The following is a 17,375-nucleotide window of genomic DNA, read 5'->3' as shown; positions in this document are numbered from 1 at the left end:
CCACTTCTGGACACGATCAAATGCCACACTTCATCCCAAAGCTTTCAACCAGGGATCACTAGTGTTTTTGTCAGCTTTGTGTCTTGAACACAAGACCAGAGAGCATAATTAACTTGGAATTCTGCAGTATTTCCACCGGACCACTTGCCATGGTTCTGACCCAGTCCTAACCTTTTTTTTTTTTTTTTCTTTTGACTTCTTTAGGTCAATGCCCCTTGAAAACTCAAAGTCATTCTCACTTTTGCTTCACGAGACTTAAATTGTGTCACTTAACCCCTTGAAAATCAAATTTAGTCTCATTTTGCCCCATTCGTCCAAATCCATCAATAAATCCATTAAAATTGCTTTCCTTTCTTTAGAGAAAAAGTAAAGCAATTGAAGTTGTGAGTACATTTTCAGTATGGCTGTTTGATTAGAGAATCTTTCATACTAGATAAGATAGCATGGTATCGGAAAATATCAAAATACAAGAAAGTTTCATGCGTTTGTAAGAGGTTTTCATACGACTAACGTGTTCAAACACTCGTACCAAAGTATTTCCCCAAATTTAAACTGTTCCATTTTGTTAAACCATAACTAACTTATTGTTTCACTCAATTGGAGTCCAGTTCAATAGCCATTACATATACACGTGGAACTTACTATGGGACCATGCCAAGATCTAATATTTATCCATATATTTTCCAAACATCATTTAGGATAAGCAAGGGGGCGGTTGTGTTTGTGACTAATCAAGTCAGTGTTTGGGATTAAACGACTCATGATTGATCCCTAACCTTTCGAATTATAGTTGATATAAAAGCCATAACAAACACGCTTTCCCTCTTTTGCTTTGATTGGTTTGCTTGACTCTGATCCATTCAATATTTTTCTACCTTCTATTTTATTTTATTGTTTTTTCATTTAAGTTAGAGTTTATGATCATGCGTCTCGGGTTTGAAAACACTTCATTCTATAAATTATTGTACAAATTTCAAACTCTCTTATTTCATTTGCTTGACCGTATCATCTAAGAAGTAGGAAGTCAATGCTGGAACTGTAAATACAATATAGAGGTTGCAAGGATTTATAAAAATTTATGAAGTGTGAGTTTTTAATGGTGATTACAAAACAATGCAATAGTTTATAAAAATAAAGAGGGTGATAACAGTCCGGGTCTAAAATGCTAGGGCACGGGGCTTTGGGCTTCTTTTAACTGGCTATTTGGCATTGAATCTGACCAATCCTAATTTATTTTTTTCAAAGCCTTGCGCATCCCATGCGATTGGGTCAGATTCAGTGCCAAATAGGTAGTTAAAAATCCTAGATTCCGAGCCTATAAGACTAATCTCTAATAGGCTTTGAATGGCTAAAGACATTCCAGTCCACTTTTGGTCACAGTTAAATGAACATGTTATAACAAAGCTTTCAATTAGGGAATTACCTGTATTTTTGTCAGCTTCATGTCACGAACCCAAGACCAAAAAACATTTTAGACATAGAATTTTACCGTATGTCCGATGGCCCATTTTTCATAGTTCTAACCCAATCCTAATTGTCTTTTATTTTATTTTATTTTTTTTTTATTTTGGCTTCTTTACGTCAATGCCCCACGAAACTCAAAATCATACTTACTTTGCTTCACAAAACTAAAATTGTGTCACTTAACTCAAATCAAATGTAGTCTTATTTTGCCCCCGTTAAAATTGCTATTCTTTCTTTAGAGAAAAAGTAAAGCCATTGAAATTATGAGTATCTTTTCGGTATGGCTGGTTGATTACGGAATCTTTCACCATGAATAAGACCACATGGTGTCGGATGGAACCAAGATACAGGAAAGTTTCATGGTTTTATAACAGGCTTCATACAATAAAAATGCTACTCTTACCATATTTTTCATATCACATTATACCATCCCTTTGATAGAGATGCGGCCCATATATGTTGGTGTACCTACCTCTATTAGAGAGGTGGTATAATATGGTATGAAAAAAATGATAATTATAACATTACTCTTCATACAAATAACGTGGTCGGGCACTCGTACCGAAGTCTTTCTCCAAATTCCAAACTGTTCCATTTTGTTGAACCATAACCCTATTGTTTCAATCAATTGCAGTCTTGTTCAATAGTCATTATACATGCACGTGGCAATTACGATGGGACATGCCAAGGATTAATATTTATCCTTACATTTTCCAAACATCATTTAGGATAAGCAAGGGGGCAGTTGTGTTTGGGACCAGTCAAGTCAGTGTTTGGGATTAAATGACCCATGATTGATCCCTAACCTTTCGAATTATGGTTGATGTAAAAGACATAACAAACACGCTTTCCCTCTTTTGCTTTGATTGGTTTCCTCGACTCGTATCTTCTCAAGTCTTTACGGTTGTTCAAGTAAGTGTGGTTATCCATTCAATATTTTTCTACCTTTTATTTTAAGAAAAATTAACGAAAAGTCAAAATTTTTTTAATTTTAATGAAAAAAAAAAAACAAATAAAGGTGTAGTGAATAGTACCAAGGAAAGATAAAAATGTAATTTTTTGTTAAAAGTGAACAATACTGGGAATGTTTCGTTAAAACTTTACTTATTTTATTTCATTTAAGTTAAAACATATATGACCATGCGTCTCAGGTTCGTAATAAGAAATAAAAAATCAATGCTAAAAGTGTAAATACAATAGAGAGGTTGCAAGGATTTATAAAATAAAGAAGTGTGAGTTTTTAATGGTGATTACAAAATATTGCAATAGTTTATAAAAATAAACATTAGGAAGTGTGAATCTTATATTAGAGAAATTACAAAACATTGCAATAGCTTATAATGAGTTGAGCACTCTTTTGATGCCAATTGATTTTATGGCAGAATATGAAATTCTTTCTTGGCACCATTACAGGTTATCTACATGTTGGGTCCAATGATGAGATGTGCTCCATCTTTACGATACCTTATATATGTTGTTCATAAATTTGGCTTAAATAATCTAACACGTACAAATACTATAACTTAGTGATATTTCTTTTAACTTGTATGTGAGAGGTCTTAAATCGAAACATGAATAACGAAGACGTATCATATTTATGCTGAATTTGATGAATGTTACTTTTGAAAAAAAAAACACACATCACACAATTAATCATGAATGTGCTATTCACCAAATGCCAAATTTTGAACATTGTTTACTTAACGGAAAAACAAAAACACCGTCAGCACAGCGTGATTCTTGTCGCACGGCCTTAATTATGTCGATTTTGACACCGTCAAGTCCGGCCGTCCGTCCGTCCGTCCGTCCGTCCCCACGAGGCCAAACATCCGCAGCTCACAACGCACGGCAGGCAGCAGCAATAATACCAAACGACAAGTCGACAACCCAAAAGGGTAAGGAAGGAGTTTCCGTTGACCGTCAACGCCAGCGTGGCGTCTCCCCCACTCCTAAAAAAAAAAAAACCTACGCAATCTCCGCCACCCACTACGTGTCACGTTCCCATTGGGCCTACCTCCCTACCCCTTTTTCCTCGTGGCGACCATTTTTAAGCCCCCCACCCGGATTTCCATCTCCCCCAATTTTACTCCAAGCTAGATCTTCTTCTTCATCGTGGACCAGAGAAGGTATGGACGCCCCCAACTTCTCAAGAACTAGGGTTAGCTTGGGGTTTGATTTTTCCTGATTTGATTTCAATTTTAATTTTTTGTTGTTGATCTACTGTTTGCGTGTGATGATTGCTTATCTGTTATCTAGGGTTTTGATATCTTTTATTTTTTGGGAAAAAAAAAGTTGTTGACTTTATGTTTTTTTGACTGGATCTGATTTGATTTAAGCTGTTTGGTAGTTGATTTGAGTGTTGGATCGATTAGATTTCGATTTGTGACTTGTTTGGTTGCTGGGAAGTGGAAGTGTTTTTTCAATGATTAAAAAATATTTGAGTTTTTTGAAAAGGGGATAGGAAATTGGGGGTTTTTCTGGTTTGACTAAAGTTAAAAGCCTGGGGATTACTGTTGGGTAAGTTGGGAGTGAGAATTATTGCTCTAATCTGTTTTTGTGATAACTGAATCAGGATCCTGATCTGTTTGTTTGCTGAGAAAATTCATGTAAATGTCTGAAGTTAGCATTTTTACTTGGTTTCTTATAGGATTTTATAGAATTAGCATGTTTTTCCTCATCTGTTGTTAGTTCAACTATGTTCAGATCTGAGTAAATGTTTGATAGTTTGTTTATCACTTGCGTGCTAGTTTCGTGTGTAACTAATTTGATTTGTGCTACGATGTTGTTCTGTGTATCATGATTTACTTGTATGCGAGTATATGCGTCTGTGAATAGAGATCACTGACTTAAACTGTCGTTTGTTGGATTAATTGCCAGGTTTCAGATTTAGACGTACATAGCAAAGATGCCGCCAACTGATTCTTCACGTGAGGAGAATGTGTACATGGCCAAGTTGGCCGAACAGGCTGAGAGATATGAGGAGATGGTTGAGTTTATGGAGAAAGTTGCCAAGACTGTTGATGTCGAGGAGCTAACAGTGGAGGAAAGAAACCTCCTCTCTGTGGCTTATAAGAATGTGATTGGAGCTAGGAGAGCTTCATGGAGGATCATATCTTCCATTGAGCAGAAGGAGGAGAGCAGAGGGAATGAGGATCATGTTGTGATTATCAAGGAATACAGGAGCAAGATCGAGACTGAGCTCAGCAAGATCTGTGATGGGATCTTGAACCTTCTTGAGTCGCACCTCATTCCATCTGCCTCTTCCGCTGAGTCCAAGGTGTTTTACCTCAAGATGAAAGGTGACTACCACAGGTACCTTGCAGAGTTTAAGACTGGAGGCGAGAGAAAGGAAGCAGCTGAGAGTACTTTGTTGGCTTACAAGTCTGCTCAGGTTGGTTTTCAGCTTGCCATTCTGCCATTTTTAGTTTTCTAATTGTGCTTTTATTTTTTGTAGTGATCCTTAAGCTTGTTTTGTTTTGTTTTGTTTGATGCAGGACATTGCCCTCGCTGAGCTGGCTCCAACCCACCCAATAAGGCTTGGACTTGCACTCAACTTCTCAGTTTTCTACTATGAAATCCTTAATTCACCCGATCGTGCTTGCAATCTGGCAAAACAGGTTTGTATGCAAGGCCTTTTGTCGTCTGTACTTGTGCATATTCTAGTCTGTGTGACTAAATTATCCAATGGTATTTATTGTATAAATTTAATATACAGTTGTAGATATTCACTGAAAATACATAACCTATATTCATTGTTATTCTCCTTCCCTGCTTTTTACGTTTCTTTATGAATTTGTTAGGTCACTATGTTTGCCTTTATTGCACCTGGCTTTAGTGTGCCTGGAATTTACATGCTTGATGAGAAATTCTTTTCCAGACATTTAGTTGCAAATTTCTTTGAGAGTGTTCTTTGGTTTATAAATGAAATAAGAACTACTTCTCTTTTTGGTTTATCTGGTTATGCCACATGTCATATGAGAAATGGCATCTCATCCTTTAATCACTCACTTTGATACTTCTCTGGAGATTCGAGACTTCTTTCCCGAATAATTTCTACTTCTTGGGTCAAAATTTAAAAAAGCCTTGTACTTAATTGCTATGACTACATTTACCAGAAGAAATGAGCTCTCTCCAATTTCAAGAATACCAGCCATCATATTTGGTTCTGTTCATTACTCTTGGAGTATTGATTCGTGAAATATGCTCGGATAATTTAGATAAGATTGGACCTTTAGTGAATCTACAATCTGGACGTGAACTTTTGAGTTTTTGCTGTTATGTAACACGTTACAAATTAGCAATTCGTGCTGCAGAATCTGTATATGAGTTATACATTTCTTATTTAGGGGCTGTTTAACCATTCTTGTGTCCTCTTGGCATGAATTTGGTATGTGTTTTGCTTTCTAACACTTGGTTGTTAAATGAACTAAACAAGCTTTTGTAAATGATTCTTTTTCTCGCTTATGGCTGAGTACATGTTTCCTTGTCCCTGCAGTTTTTAAATAAACTTGAGAATTGGATGTTTAGTGTATTGCTTTTTAACTCAATTTCGATACTTCTTCCCACAGGCTTTTGATGAGGCTATTTCTGAACTTGACACATTGGGTGAGGAATCCTACAAGGATAGCACTTTGATCATGCAGCTTCTCCGAGACAATCTGACACTCTGGACTTCTGATATCACGGTATCTCTCTCATCCTCTTTCCCTCGTGATGCATGTACACATATGACCGAAAAGGGGGTCTTGACTCTTGAGATCGGGATGCATCATTATAGTGATACCGATTATGCAAGCAATCATTGCAATTCACTATATATCCAGGGCTGTTTGTTGATTAAGTTCCGCATCAGTATTTGAACTTTGGTAAACTAAATTTAATTGTTTATCTGGTGGTTTAGGATGATGCCGGGGATGAAATCAAGGAAGCATCAAAGCGCGAATCAAGTGAAGCACAGTAACAGGTCTTCTGGTTCATAGAATTTGTACCCTGTACCCCTTTTATCTTGGGACCTTTGTAATAGATGGCATTTGGGTTGTAGAAGGATTTGTCTATGAACTTGACGATCTTGAGTGCGGCAGCGCTTAGGGTTGAAATGTTCCAGCGTAGGAGTTGGAATGTTCCAACAGATTGCAAAATTGCGTTTTATAATTTGGTGAGATTTTAATGCTGTGCTATATGATTTAGTGTCAAAAAATAGTGGTTTTTAATGTTTCTTTGAGATTTCCAATGGCTTGTGTTCTTTTTACCAGATATAACATTATGTAGCTTGTATTCTTTTTGCTTCTTTCAATTAGAATGTGGTACCTCCGTTGTTCATTGGAAGATCACAATTGATTGTTGGTGAGCTTTTACAAAAGGATAGCACCTCTTTTTTTTTTCTTCTTACACATTTTTCTCAATTTTCGATTGTCAAATTGACTGAATTAAAAAGGATCAAATAATAAAAAAAAATTTAAATTCAAGTGTGCCCATATTGACATGTGGTGCTTAGTTATTGTTTACGTGGATGTCACGTCATCAGTTAACAAGAGTTCTAACGAAAAATTAAAAATGTGGTGCCTAGTTATTCAAGTGGGTCCATATTGACATGTAGTGCCTAATTATTTTATCCATCTCCTTCGTATTTCTAGCTTGTAGAATTCAACTGACTAGGAAAGAGAAAGGTTATGAGCATATATATATTTTTAGATTTTCTTTAATTTTCCATTAGAGCATAATTGGGACTCTATTAGAGCATATTTCTTTTTTAGTTTTTCTTTAATTTTTCATTAGAGCATACACATTCTAAAATTTACTGGTCAAGCAAAATAAAAAATGCTAGAAAAATTACTGAAGAAATTTTATTTGACGCATAAAATCCAAGTTAAATCTCTCTTTACATCCAACTTTTAAATTTGTCACAAAAAATTTATACCTTACCCCTAAAAAAAGTTCGCGCTCGTGGTTTGAGAACTAAAAGCAAAAATCACAATTAACTCACCTATCCCATGGCAGCAACAATTAACCCACACTAAAAAGAATTTGATTTTCACGTACAACACAACAATTTACCTAGCACCAATTGGTAAATTAGCATCATGTAATTTTGAAAAAAAATTATTTGAAAAATTCACCCGTCAATTTGAAATTTTAATTCTTATGAAATTTAAAACAATCATGATTTAGCCAAATTGCAAGAAAAATATGTAAGAAAAAAGAACTAAAAAAAAAAAAAAGAATAAAGGAGAGTATAAGTGTATTCGCAAGTAGAGGAAGAGTGATAGATTTTTGCTCACATAAGTTGCTACTTTTTTTGTGGGACCCATTATTTTTTGTGGTGAGATGTAGCCTAATTTTATGCTACTTAAGGAATGAAGTTGGTAGCCCCAATGGTGAATCTAGCCTCATTTTCCAACCATTGGGGATGAAATTTCTCACTAAAACTTCAAATATAGTAGCCTCATGAAGAATAAAGCTCCCATTGGTAATGCTCGATTCGTAGGGGCATAACCTGGTTGAAGCAAGGTTTTACACCAAATCTACTGCTGGATTGAATATCGAACCATATTATCTTCATTTGATGCTTTGAATTATCCTCCCTCTGCCTCTAAACAAAATCTAAAGATTTGAGATGTACTCAGAAGTATAAATTGATTAAGTCCAATAAGGTGTTCATCGGACTGCTTATTAATCGGAATAACATTAAAAGATAATTTTAAGTTGGGTGTGTAAAGATAATTGTAGGGTTTATATAAAATTTCCCAACCTAGCGCCGCCAATTTTTCTCCACTGGTCAAGTAAAACGCCGCGTTTTCCCCTCTTCCATCTCTCTCGCATTTTCGGTATCTAGTTCCGTGCACAAATTGCATCTGTCTGCACACACGCGCGCGCGATATAAACAGAGTCACTCTCCTCTCCCTCTGTGCTAGCTTTTTAGCTCATCGTCCATATCTTCAATTCAAGCTCTGATTCAGGCTCAAATGGTATCCGATACCACCATTGTCACTTGGTATTTGCTCTCTTTCTTCACTATTAGAGAGAGAAAGTAAAGCACGTTTCGTTCATTCTGTTTGTTTGTGTGCGCAGGGGCTCTGGGGAAGACGGCCAATTAGGAATCGGGAATAACGAGGAGAAGGAATGGGTGTGCGCCGTCAAAGCCCTCGAGTCGCAGACTGTCCGCTCTGTTGTCGCTGGCAGCCGAAACTCCCTCGCCATTTGCGATGATGGCAAGGTGGGCCCCTTTTTTCTTCTTCTTCTTCATTTTGTCTTTTTATCACTCTATTCACTGTTTTGATTACTGCCCCTCTTCTTCATTTGTTTGTGTGTTTTTTGCATTTTTGTTAGATTGTTGGTTTTGGGTTTTATTGAAAGGTGGATTTTTAATTTATAACTTTTGGTTTTGGGTTTTACTGAAAGTATGGATATTTGTTGAATTTTTTGTTTTGCGTTTACCGAAAGTTTGGATTTTTGGTTTTGGGTTTACTGAAATTTTTGATTTTTGTTGAATTTTTGGTTTGCTAAAAGTTTTGGGTTGTGAATTGAATTGGGTTACCAGTTGTTTACATGGGGTTGGAACCAGAGAGGAACCCTGGGGCATCCTCCTGAGACCAAAACTGAGAACATTCCAAGCCAGGTTAAAGCTCTGGCCAATGTCAAAATTGTTCAGGTAATTTCCGATTATACTCAGAAATCCTACGTTCTTTGGAAATTGTTAACTAGCGTTATAATTTTCGTTTTAACTAGAGGTTGTTTGAAATATAGGCTGCTATTGGTGGATGGCATTGTTTGGCTGTTGATGATCAAGGCCGCGCTTACGCCTGGGGTATTTAATCACGCTTTCTTTTACTCTTAAATTGTAATGAATATTTGGATGAAAAACTATTTCGTTACATGGGGTTCTCTTGTTTTCATTATTTAGAATCCAAACTCTTAAATTGTAATGAATATTTGGATGAAAAGCTATTTCGTTACATTGTGTTCTCTTGTTTTCATTATTTAGAATCCAATAGAAGAGAGAATGTAATTCCTTCAAGTCAGTTAAGCCATATACCGAAACATGGTTGCTTCTGATTCATGTTTAAAACCATCCTGAAGTCTTAGTCCTTTACTTCCAAGTAAAGGTTTTGATTGGTTTCTTGGTTTTTTTGCGATTGGCGAGTGACCCAGATGTTATTTTGGTCAGTCTAAGAGTACAAAAGTTGTTTTGTGCAGGTGGAAACGAGTATGGACAGTGTGGTGAGGAACCAGAGCGGAAGGATGACACTGGTAGACCTTTGAGAAGGGATATAGTGATTCCTCAACGCTGTGCACCGAAACTTAAAGTTCGCCAGGTTGGTACCCCATGCCCATGTGTAGAACATTGAACTGCATGATAGGAATTTTTGGGTGTAGGATGCTTTTGTTTCTCAAATGACATCTCTTTCTACAAAACTGTATTTGACATGTTATAGTTTTTCACATCACAGGTAGCTGCTGGTGGTACTCACTCTGTGGTACTTACACGCGACGGGCAAGTCTGGACGTGGGGTCAGCCATGGCCTCCGGGAGACATGTATGTTGCCCTTAGACCTGACTCTGTCAATTCCTTTTCAAGCATCTATCTTTTACAGAAGCCTACCTTTTCATAAATCATCCGTGAACGTTTCTTTTAATTTTCAGAAAACAAATTTCAACACCTGTGCGAGTACAAGGTCTTGATGCAGTGAGGCTCATTGCAGTAGGGGCATTTCATAATTTGGCTCTGCAAGAGGATGGTGCCTTATGGGCTTGGGGTAACAACGAATATGGACAACTTGGAACAGAGGATACTCAGCCGAGATCACAACCTATTCCTGTCCAAGGACTTTCTGGTCTTACTTTGGTTTGTATCACATTTCCGTGTATCTATTGTCTCATTTCTCATAGAGTGAAGCCCTGATGAAGTGTCTGTGTTATATTGTGAAGCCCTTGTGTTATATTGTGAAGCCCTTTTCATTAGTTTTCCTAAAATCCATTTTATATCGCTTACGCCTATTGTTGTTAGGCAGAGATTGGTGCCTTGGTCGCTTACACCAATTCTTGTTCGGCAAATTTCACTTGCTTGCCCTGATTTTGTTATTGTTGTCTATCCCGGAAGATTATAATGTGATAGTCCGTAGGTTTCATGCCTTCGTAGTCGAATGTTTGCAACTATATGATTCGCCGTAGGTTTATAATGTGTGTTTTTTAACATTTTTGCGACTATAGGTGGATATTGCTGCTGGAGGATGGCATTCTACTGCACTAACAGAAGATGGAGAGGTGAGTACTCTCTCCCTCCCTCCCTTCTTACTCCACGGGCTACCGCTCAAATGGCGTTTCAAGTTCATCAATAACCATCTGAGATCATTGTGCTTAGTTCCAATATTCCGGTATTGCTAACGTTGTAACATCTGCATTTGAGTTTGTGAGAGAACCTTACCTCTTCCACCTTTTCATCTCATTGCAGGTGTATGGTTGGGGACGAGGAGAACATGGGAGGCTTGGGTTTGGCGATAATGATAAGAGCAGCAAAATGGTGCCGCAAAGGGTTAATCTTTTAGCTGGGGAGGATATTGTTCAGGTACCATTTCTATCGTCGATTGCTCAAAAATCCTGCACGCTCAGAATAGTTCATTTCCTTGCGCCAGTTTGAGATGGATTGTGTTTATTTGTGAATGTAGGTGTCTTGTGGAGGCACTCACTCTGTTGCACTAACTCGTGACGGGCGAATGTTTTCGGTAAGAATTTTTTACCGATGCCGGTTAAAAATATAATCTGCAAACGCATTGGAATAATCTTGCTCTGATCTTCCAATATTTTGAGTTTTCTTTCACATCACATCTGGTTCCACCATTTTGTTTACTCCGACGACTTGTCTTTGTATCGGCAGTTTGGCCGAGGCGACCATGGACGCCTTGGATATGGAAGGAAGGTGACGACTGGTCAGCCGATGGAAGTTCCCATCGGCATCCCTCCCAGACATGGCACTGCGGACAATGGAAATTGGATTGCCAAACTCGTTGCTTGCGGAGGACGCCATACGTTGGCAATCGTAGAATGGAAAGCTGATGATGAATCAGAATCATAGAAGTTATGTCGAAAAATTTTCCGGTAGCTCGAATAATTGATGTTGGTTATGTATAACTCTGTTATTTTAGTTCAAATAGCAACATAATTTAATATTTTTGTTCTTATTGTTCCGATTTCGGGTTTTTGAGTTAGCTGGATTTATAGGTTAGTCTCTATAGTTGCTCAGGCAATCAAAATGTGCAATGAACATTCAAGCAAAATCATTGTATACCGAATCTCCTCCAAACATAAGCCCTACCGAGCCCGGAGGGGGCGGTGAGGGATGGGTGGAGCAATAGCTCTGTTTGGGAATGTACTATTAATGCTAAACCATTCATTCTAGCTCGGATCAGGATTAGGATATGTCCAGCGTTCCATTCCCTCCAAAGTAACCAGAAAAAAACCGATACAAACGGAGTGCAGCAAATAAAGCAGAGACATTGTGTTATTTAACTTACAGCTACTGATATGAACGGAAGTCAGATCACAGTCGTCGTGCCGGTGCTCCAGGGGTCATGACCCGTGCCAATTCCTCCATTTCTATGTCTGCTCCTAAACATCCCAGCATGCAGAAGCACCAGGTAAAGCAATTGACTTAGTAGTGATATTGCAATCATAGCTTCCAAAGTTTGCTGAAAAACACCAATTAATCAAGATAATCTAGTTTAATTAATTTAATTGTGCTTCATCAAACAGCAATGTTTGCTTAAAATTCTCTTACCAAGCGTTTTCCTCTGTGCCCTCCAAGAATGATCTCCTTGCACACAAAACTGCATCAAATCACATCAACCAAACCTGATTAATTTCTTAATTTTTTGTTATGAAAATGTAAACCCTTTTGTTGTTAATTTTGGTGTGGAGAGGGGAGAGAAAACTACCAGAAAGTGAGGGCGATAATCGTCAGGGCTATGATAGCTGAAGAAGCTGCACCGGCTAAACTATCGGTTCGCCATATCCGGAGATGTATCAGACCATAAAGCACAGAAGCAGCCCCAACCACACCGGCTATCAATGCAAAGATCAACAAGAAGCTAGTCGATGTATTCCCTCCCAAATCTGCACAAAAGTATATCAGAGTCCAAAGCCCTTTTTCGACCATAGTATTCTAAACTACTCTCATCTATTCCAAAAGTAATCATACTCGGTGCACATGACTCGCACACTTCTTTGATCAACTGAGCTAATAACCCACACATCAGAGTATTTGAGGTACTACACCGACAATAAAACATATACAATGCGATCAAATGACTTAACCCACACATTGAGTATTTGGAATACTACACCGATAATCAATTGACTCAACCCAAATCGAGTATGAGGATACTAAATGGTCAATAAACTATATAATACGATCAATTGACCTAACGCACATCGATGACTAGAGAAATATTAGACAAAGAATAAACCAAGGGACTAAACGGTGATTTATGAACAGTTTATTGTATGTATAGTGTCTCCCACTATTATTTTGCTTAAAAATTTGTATAGTCGGTTCTATTTGTGCATATTTTCCTTCGAAATTGCTGTCATTACAATGATAGAGAGAGAGAGAGAGAGAGAGAGAGCGCGCTTACGGGGGTGATTTTGCTCTCCATTGATGTACTTATCAAGGGACCAACCAGCAAGTCCAAGCATGATCAGATGGACCACCAAGTTGACTACCAGAAGAGGAGCCATTAAACCTCTACCAGTCCTTCCGACCGCCATTGATATTAAAGCTTCAAAAGCTCAAGCTGCAACACTTAAATTTTTAGTTCTCAAACTATATACACTTTTTAAACTCCAATCTCAAAAGTACACAGCCTGAGTGACTCAAAGAAGTTCAAAGTTGATGGAAGAAGAGGACAGAAAGCTGTGTCTGTTACGTGGTTTGTTGTAAGGAACCCAACTGCAAACGTGTCAGCAGCAAGGGCCTGGTGCCTTTAACGTGGAGACAAACCATGCATGAAGGATTCGGTCTGAAAAAAACAAAACAAAAGAAATTGTAGTTTGGACTTGGGAGCCATGTTAGAACAAAGTCACTTGGATCACATGTAGGCTGACGGGAGTTCGTTTAATTAAAGTTAGTTTGTTGGCCAACGTGTTCAAAGAATCAAAGGGATACTATGTTCGGTGCGTGCGAATGAATTTCGACTTATGTATTGTGTGTTATGTGTGCATGTGCAGTTATAATTATTCATGTACATGAACGACTGAGCACACTATTATATAATATTTTTAGATAGAAAAACTTGATTAAAAGTGTTTGATCACGTCATTTTTATGGTACTTCAAAATGGAGCACTGTGAGGCATACGTGTCCTATAGCCCTCCCATCCTAAACTACCCCTAGCACAAGGTCACAGCCCGCCCCAAAGTTTAAGGCTGGCTCCGTCTTTGTCTCTCAAAAGGATGAGACTCTTATATTAAGTCAAATTCAGCCTCAAACTTGTTCCACCCGATGTAAGAGGTGCTCTAGTCACATAACTTTACCGAAGTTTCTCTTTACTCTTCATAGGCATAAGTCTCACAATCTATGTCAAATTGCACGATAAATACTAGAAACACAAAACTGAAGGATTACAATTCACAAATAAGCTAATTATGTTGTAGAATTGAAAATTGCATCCTTGTTGAAGTTTTAAAGAGAAGTATCTGATGCTATGACATGGTGAGGAGGATCAACAAAGAAAAGTATAGAGCTTAATACAAGAACAAATAGGGCAAAGAAAAACAGTGATTTGCAAGGATCTGCAGATCGTCTAACAAGTGCGATTCCTTCCTCTTGCCCGCTCGCTGGAGAAGATGCTGCATCATCCAGTTGAAGAATTGGGCATGTCAAAAAACCATATGCCACTCCTGTAAATGCTGCTCCAAAATGTGTCCTAGAACAACATAATATGACATACGGTCACTTACCGTCTCGTTTCGTTTTCGAGTATGAAGATGAAAAAACGAATATGTATCTTGAATTTTGAGAATGCGTACGGTAGCTTACCAATCATCAATAGGACCGAAAATGCTCAACACGAAGCTAAGAAGCGTGGTTATGACAGCCTTTTGGAACATACTCTCCGAAACGTCCTTTGCAATTATGGCCTTGTTTTGGACCTGATAAGCGAGCCAAGCTCCGATCATAGCGAATATTGGTCCCTGCGATCACATTACTAACTCAAACATGTTCGGAAGAGGAGAGAAAAAGGGTAACAAGATTCATAGAACATGCAATGTAATTTTAGGAGCTGAGCTGCGTACCGTTCCGCCAACAGTTGGCTCTGGTGTATGAAGAAAGCTAATCAAGTTGCCGGAGACTCCTCCAAGTATGTAAATCAAGAAAAATGTGAATGATCCGTAGCCTCTGCACACTTTGGGCCCAAATGCAACAAGTCCCCGGCAACCAACAGCTATGTGGAAAAGTCCTGAGTGCTGCATAAGTTACATGAGCTAAGAGCTAATGGTAGATCAGCAAGAAGGATATGCGTAATGCTCTTCGAGAATGCATCACTTTTAATAATTCCAACGATTTTGTTTAATCGATACAAATTGTGAGGCGGATATTGCAGATGTTTCATAAACCAGAAAGCATATATGTGCTGCATTATACTAAGAACCAACAAATTGAACCGTTTCATGCATCATGTCATTTCAGACTTTTTCCATTATCTCTTCAAATGAATCGGGGAAAGAACGATGTTTAAATACCGGAAAAATGTAAAGGCCAAATAAATCTCTAGTAATGTGCAAATGCCCTATAATTCTTTGATATGTTCACATTCAAAACCAATGGTTAAATAGCTAATGCAAACTATCACAGATAATGCTGAAATGGAAACAGAATGGAATCACGAACCGAATCGTCAGTCTTGTACCAGAAACATGGGTGTGACTAGCCTCCACCATTCCCCAACCAGGATCAAATCATTTATCTTTGCTCCATATAGCAATGGAAGAGAGAAGAGCCCTAAGTCAGTGTTCCTAACCGGACTCGCAATCTCAAACAGAAACACTGCAATGTTTACAGAACCCAATATGCTTCTGCATCCAACACAAAGAACAAAGAAGCAAAATGTCCTTATTCCTGAGGAGCTCCCAGATTTAACCTGGCTTTTGCAGTTCCCAATACTATACGGTCACAAACTTTTAATCGAAAATAGAACTGGAAAGACATTAAACTGCGGTTTATATACAAACTTATGAGTCTGTTTAATGCCCCTAATTTTATTTTTGATTAAAAGTTCTTAACCAGTTTCATCGGGGCGTATTTCTGAGTACTAATTTAGATAGAGCAGGGTCTTACATTAAGTAGAGATCAGAGATTTCATTATACTCGAGCGGATCTTGAGAATTCTTTCGACCAAGATCTTCCCTTTTACTTATAGGATTCCTATATGTCTTCAGTACCCTCTTATCACCTTTTCCAGAATCTCGATTGATAGCTGTTGGTTTCGCAATTGGAATTTCTTCAGCAGTAAGATCAACATAGCTAGATGTCGAATTCGCCGAGTCTCCACCTGAGTCAATAAAAACTATAAGAATTAGAATGTCATTTCTAAACCCAACACATAAAGGCTACTCAGCTGGAAGATAGTTTTACCTTTCCTATTAAGTTTTCCAAGAAAATCATCAAGAGACTCCAAACCCTTCTTTAATCTCAGCTGACCACTATTTTTACCGAGTGGCTGCTCCCGTGTCTTGTTTGAATTATCCAGAGGCAGATTCGTGACATTTTGGAGCTTCCCAAAGTAAGAATCCAAGGATCTCAGATGCTCCCCGTTCGCACCGGAATCTGGTGCGGCATACCAAACCATCCCTAGATTCTTATGTTCTCTAGCTGTATTTGCAGAAGTCGGAATATAATCACATCGAAATTTGCTGTCCCTTTGTCCGATTACGTGGTGATTCGATTGAGCATAGTCTTTGTATGGCATTTTGTAGCTTATCGGAACCACAGCCATTTGTTCCTGGAAACGAAAGAAACCAAACAACAAAAAGGGTGTCATGCATTAACTAACTCCAATATGTGCAACAATACCGATAACCAGTGGTTTATTTCTGTTCTCTATCTCACTCGTCACGTGAAATCAGTGCGTTTACATGCAAGAATCTCTTGAAGAAAAATTTGTGAGGAAGTAAAAGCTACTACTGAAAACACGTGGTTGCATTTGCTTTAGACACTAGAGAGCAAATTCTTTTGCAAGTACAATACTAAAGCATGAGACTTTTTTCTTGTTAGTTGGCAGTTATTTTCTCAGCAACCAAACGGAAGGGCAAACTTTACAAAACACAAAAGCTTAAGATGGTTTGCCTGGTTAATTATGAAAACAATTTCCATTTATAACCAACCCATATTCTCCATAGTTACCAAAAACAAGCTTTTAATCTAGAAACCATAATTCTCTTCAAATGCAATACAAATGAGGAGACTTTTTCTTGGGAATTTCAGTTATTTTCTCAGCAACCAAACAGAAGTTACTCAAAAATACCAACTTTATTGAACAAAACAGAAAATATCAAAAGGGTAGTTTTACATACCTCCAACAGTCAAAACCCCAACTGGGTTTTACAAGGTTTTATTTGCAGAGGTTTTGATAGGGGGACAAAGTCCCATGTTGTTTGTACTTCTGCTTTGATTCAGATTCAGCCATTAACTAAGTACAAATAACACATGGAAAGCATAGGATTGAAAGGAACAGTAATAAAGTGACACCGACAGTCTGACATGGAATGAATGAAATCCAATGTGGATTCTCCTTATCTCTGTTGCTTCAATAGGATCCTGCCACGATTGACTCACCGCCGATATGGTTTGGCAACAAATCAGAAACTAACGGTCAACGTACAATAAAACCCAAGAAAAAGCAGAGGCTTTTAACCCCGAC

The 17,375-nt window shown here is 38.0% G+C and overlaps 4 protein-coding genes across 8 annotated transcripts; 2 read left to right on the top strand and 2 right to left on the bottom strand.

The window, feature by feature from the left end:
* Window positions 1–3,451: 3,451 nt before the first annotated feature.
* LOC137749412 (14-3-3-like protein A) lies at window positions 3,452–6,694 on the top strand. 4 transcript variants are annotated; one of them, XM_068489507.2, is made up of 5 exons: window positions 3,452–3,590; window positions 4,342–4,855; window positions 4,959–5,081; window positions 6,033–6,149; window positions 6,365–6,694. In XM_068489507.2, the coding sequence occupies exons 2-5, from the start codon at window positions 4,370–4,372 to the stop codon at window positions 6,422–6,424; spliced, it is 786 nt and encodes a 261-aa protein (XP_068345608.1). In that variant the 5' UTR covers window positions 3,452–3,590; window positions 4,342–4,369; the 3' UTR covers window positions 6,425–6,694. The 4 variants fall into 4 exon arrangements, with proteins under 4 accessions (XP_068345608.1, XP_088545326.1, XP_088545325.1 ...); XM_088689200.1 differs by having other exon boundaries at window positions 3,544–3,622; XM_088689199.1 differs by having other exon boundaries at window positions 3,582–3,633.
* A 1,580-nt stretch (window positions 6,695–8,274) lies between these two features.
* On the top strand, window positions 8,275–11,639 carry LOC137707662 (ultraviolet-B receptor UVR8). Its single transcript, XM_068446573.2, has 11 exons — window positions 8,275–8,455; window positions 8,533–8,677; window positions 9,002–9,112; window positions 9,208–9,268; window positions 9,658–9,776; window positions 9,912–9,997; window positions 10,105–10,306; window positions 10,672–10,725; window positions 10,913–11,026; window positions 11,127–11,183; window positions 11,336–11,639. Exons 1-11 carry the CDS (start codon window positions 8,427–8,429, stop codon window positions 11,531–11,533), a joined length of 1,176 nt encoding a protein of 391 aa, XP_068302674.2. The 5' UTR covers window positions 8,275–8,426; the 3' UTR covers window positions 11,534–11,639.
* Window positions 11,640–11,850: 211 nt separating this feature from the next.
* On the bottom strand, window positions 11,851–13,363 carry LOC137707663 (membrane protein PM19L-like). The gene is made up of 4 exons (XM_068446574.2): window positions 13,092–13,363; window positions 12,393–12,570; window positions 12,236–12,284; window positions 11,851–12,146 (listed from the first exon to the last, which is right to left on the bottom strand). The coding sequence occupies exons 1-4, from the start codon at window positions 13,222–13,224 to the stop codon at window positions 11,994–11,996; spliced, it is 513 nt and encodes a 170-aa protein (XP_068302675.2). The 5' UTR covers window positions 13,225–13,363; the 3' UTR covers window positions 11,851–11,993.
* A 727-nt stretch (window positions 13,364–14,090) lies between these two features.
* On the bottom strand, window positions 14,091–17,161 carry LOC137708756 (RHOMBOID-like protein 9, chloroplastic). 2 transcript variants are annotated; one of them, XM_068447908.2, is made up of 7 exons: window positions 17,029–17,161; window positions 16,091–16,457; window positions 15,794–16,007; window positions 15,366–15,600; window positions 14,752–14,922; window positions 14,495–14,649; window positions 14,091–14,381 (listed from the first exon to the last, which is right to left on the bottom strand). In XM_068447908.2, exons 2-7 carry the CDS (start codon window positions 16,449–16,451, stop codon window positions 14,138–14,140), a joined length of 1,380 nt encoding a protein of 459 aa, XP_068304009.2. In that variant the 5' UTR covers window positions 16,452–16,457; window positions 17,029–17,161; the 3' UTR covers window positions 14,091–14,137. The 2 variants fall into 2 exon arrangements, with proteins under 2 accessions (XP_068304009.2, XP_068304011.2); XM_068447910.2 differs by having other exon boundaries at window positions 15,366–15,531.
* Between the last annotated feature and the right edge of the window lie 214 nt (window positions 17,162–17,375).

This window comes from Pyrus communis, chromosome 17, assembly GCF_041283825.1.
Source record: "Pyrus communis isolate YQ-2024b chromosome 17, ASM4128382v1, whole genome shotgun sequence".
Taxonomy (NCBI): Eukaryota; Viridiplantae; Streptophyta; class Magnoliopsida; order Rosales; family Rosaceae; genus Pyrus; species Pyrus communis.
Note: the sequence above shows the minus strand (reverse complement) of the source record. Positions and strands in the feature narration are given on the sequence as shown.

Bases quoted from the DNA above. Each gene is read 5' to 3' on its own strand.
- LOC137749412 (XM_068489507.2), top strand. From the start codon at position 4,370: ATGCCGCCAACTGATTCTTCACGTGAGGAGAATGTGTACATGGCCAAG. The intron at 4,856-4,958 runs GTTGGTTTTCAG...TGTTTGATGCAG, and splicing joins TGGCTTACAAGTCTGCTCAG to GACATTGCCCTCGCTGAGCT. The intron at 5,082-6,032 runs GTTTGTATGCAA...TTCTTCCCACAG, and splicing joins CTTGCAATCTGGCAAAACAG to GCTTTTGATGAGGCTATTTC.
- LOC137707662 (XM_068446573.2), top strand. From the start codon at position 8,427: ATGGTATCCGATACCACCATTGTCACTTG. The intron at 8,456-8,532 runs GTATTTGCTCTC...TTGTGTGCGCAG, and splicing joins GATACCACCATTGTCACTTG to GGGCTCTGGGGAAGACGGCC. The intron at 9,777-9,911 runs GTTGGTACCCCA...TTCACATCACAG, and splicing joins CGAAACTTAAAGTTCGCCAG to GTAGCTGCTGGTGGTACTCA.
- LOC137707663 (XM_068446574.2), bottom strand. From the start codon at position 13,224: ATGGCGGTCGGAAGGACTGGTAGAGGTTTAATGGCTCCTCTTCTGGTA. The intron at 12,571-13,091 runs GTAAGCGCGCTC...ACTTTTGTGCAG, and splicing joins TGGAGAGCAAAATCACCCCC to ATTTGGGAGGGAATACATCG. The intron at 12,285-12,392 runs GTAGTTTTCTCT...GATTTGATGCAG, and splicing joins ATTATCGCCCTCACTTTCTG to TTTTGTGTGCAAGGAGATCA.
- LOC137708756 (XM_068447908.2), bottom strand. From the start codon at position 16,451: ATGGCTGTGGTTCCGATAAGCTACAAAATGCCATACAAAGACTATGCT. The intron at 14,650-14,751 runs GTACGCAGCTCA...ATGTGATCGCAG, and splicing joins AGCCAACTGTTGGCGGAACG to GGACCAATATTCGCTATGAT. The intron at 14,382-14,494 runs GTAAGCTACCGT...ATGTTGTTCTAG, and splicing joins TTCGGTCCTATTGATGATTG to GACACATTTTGGAGCAGCAT.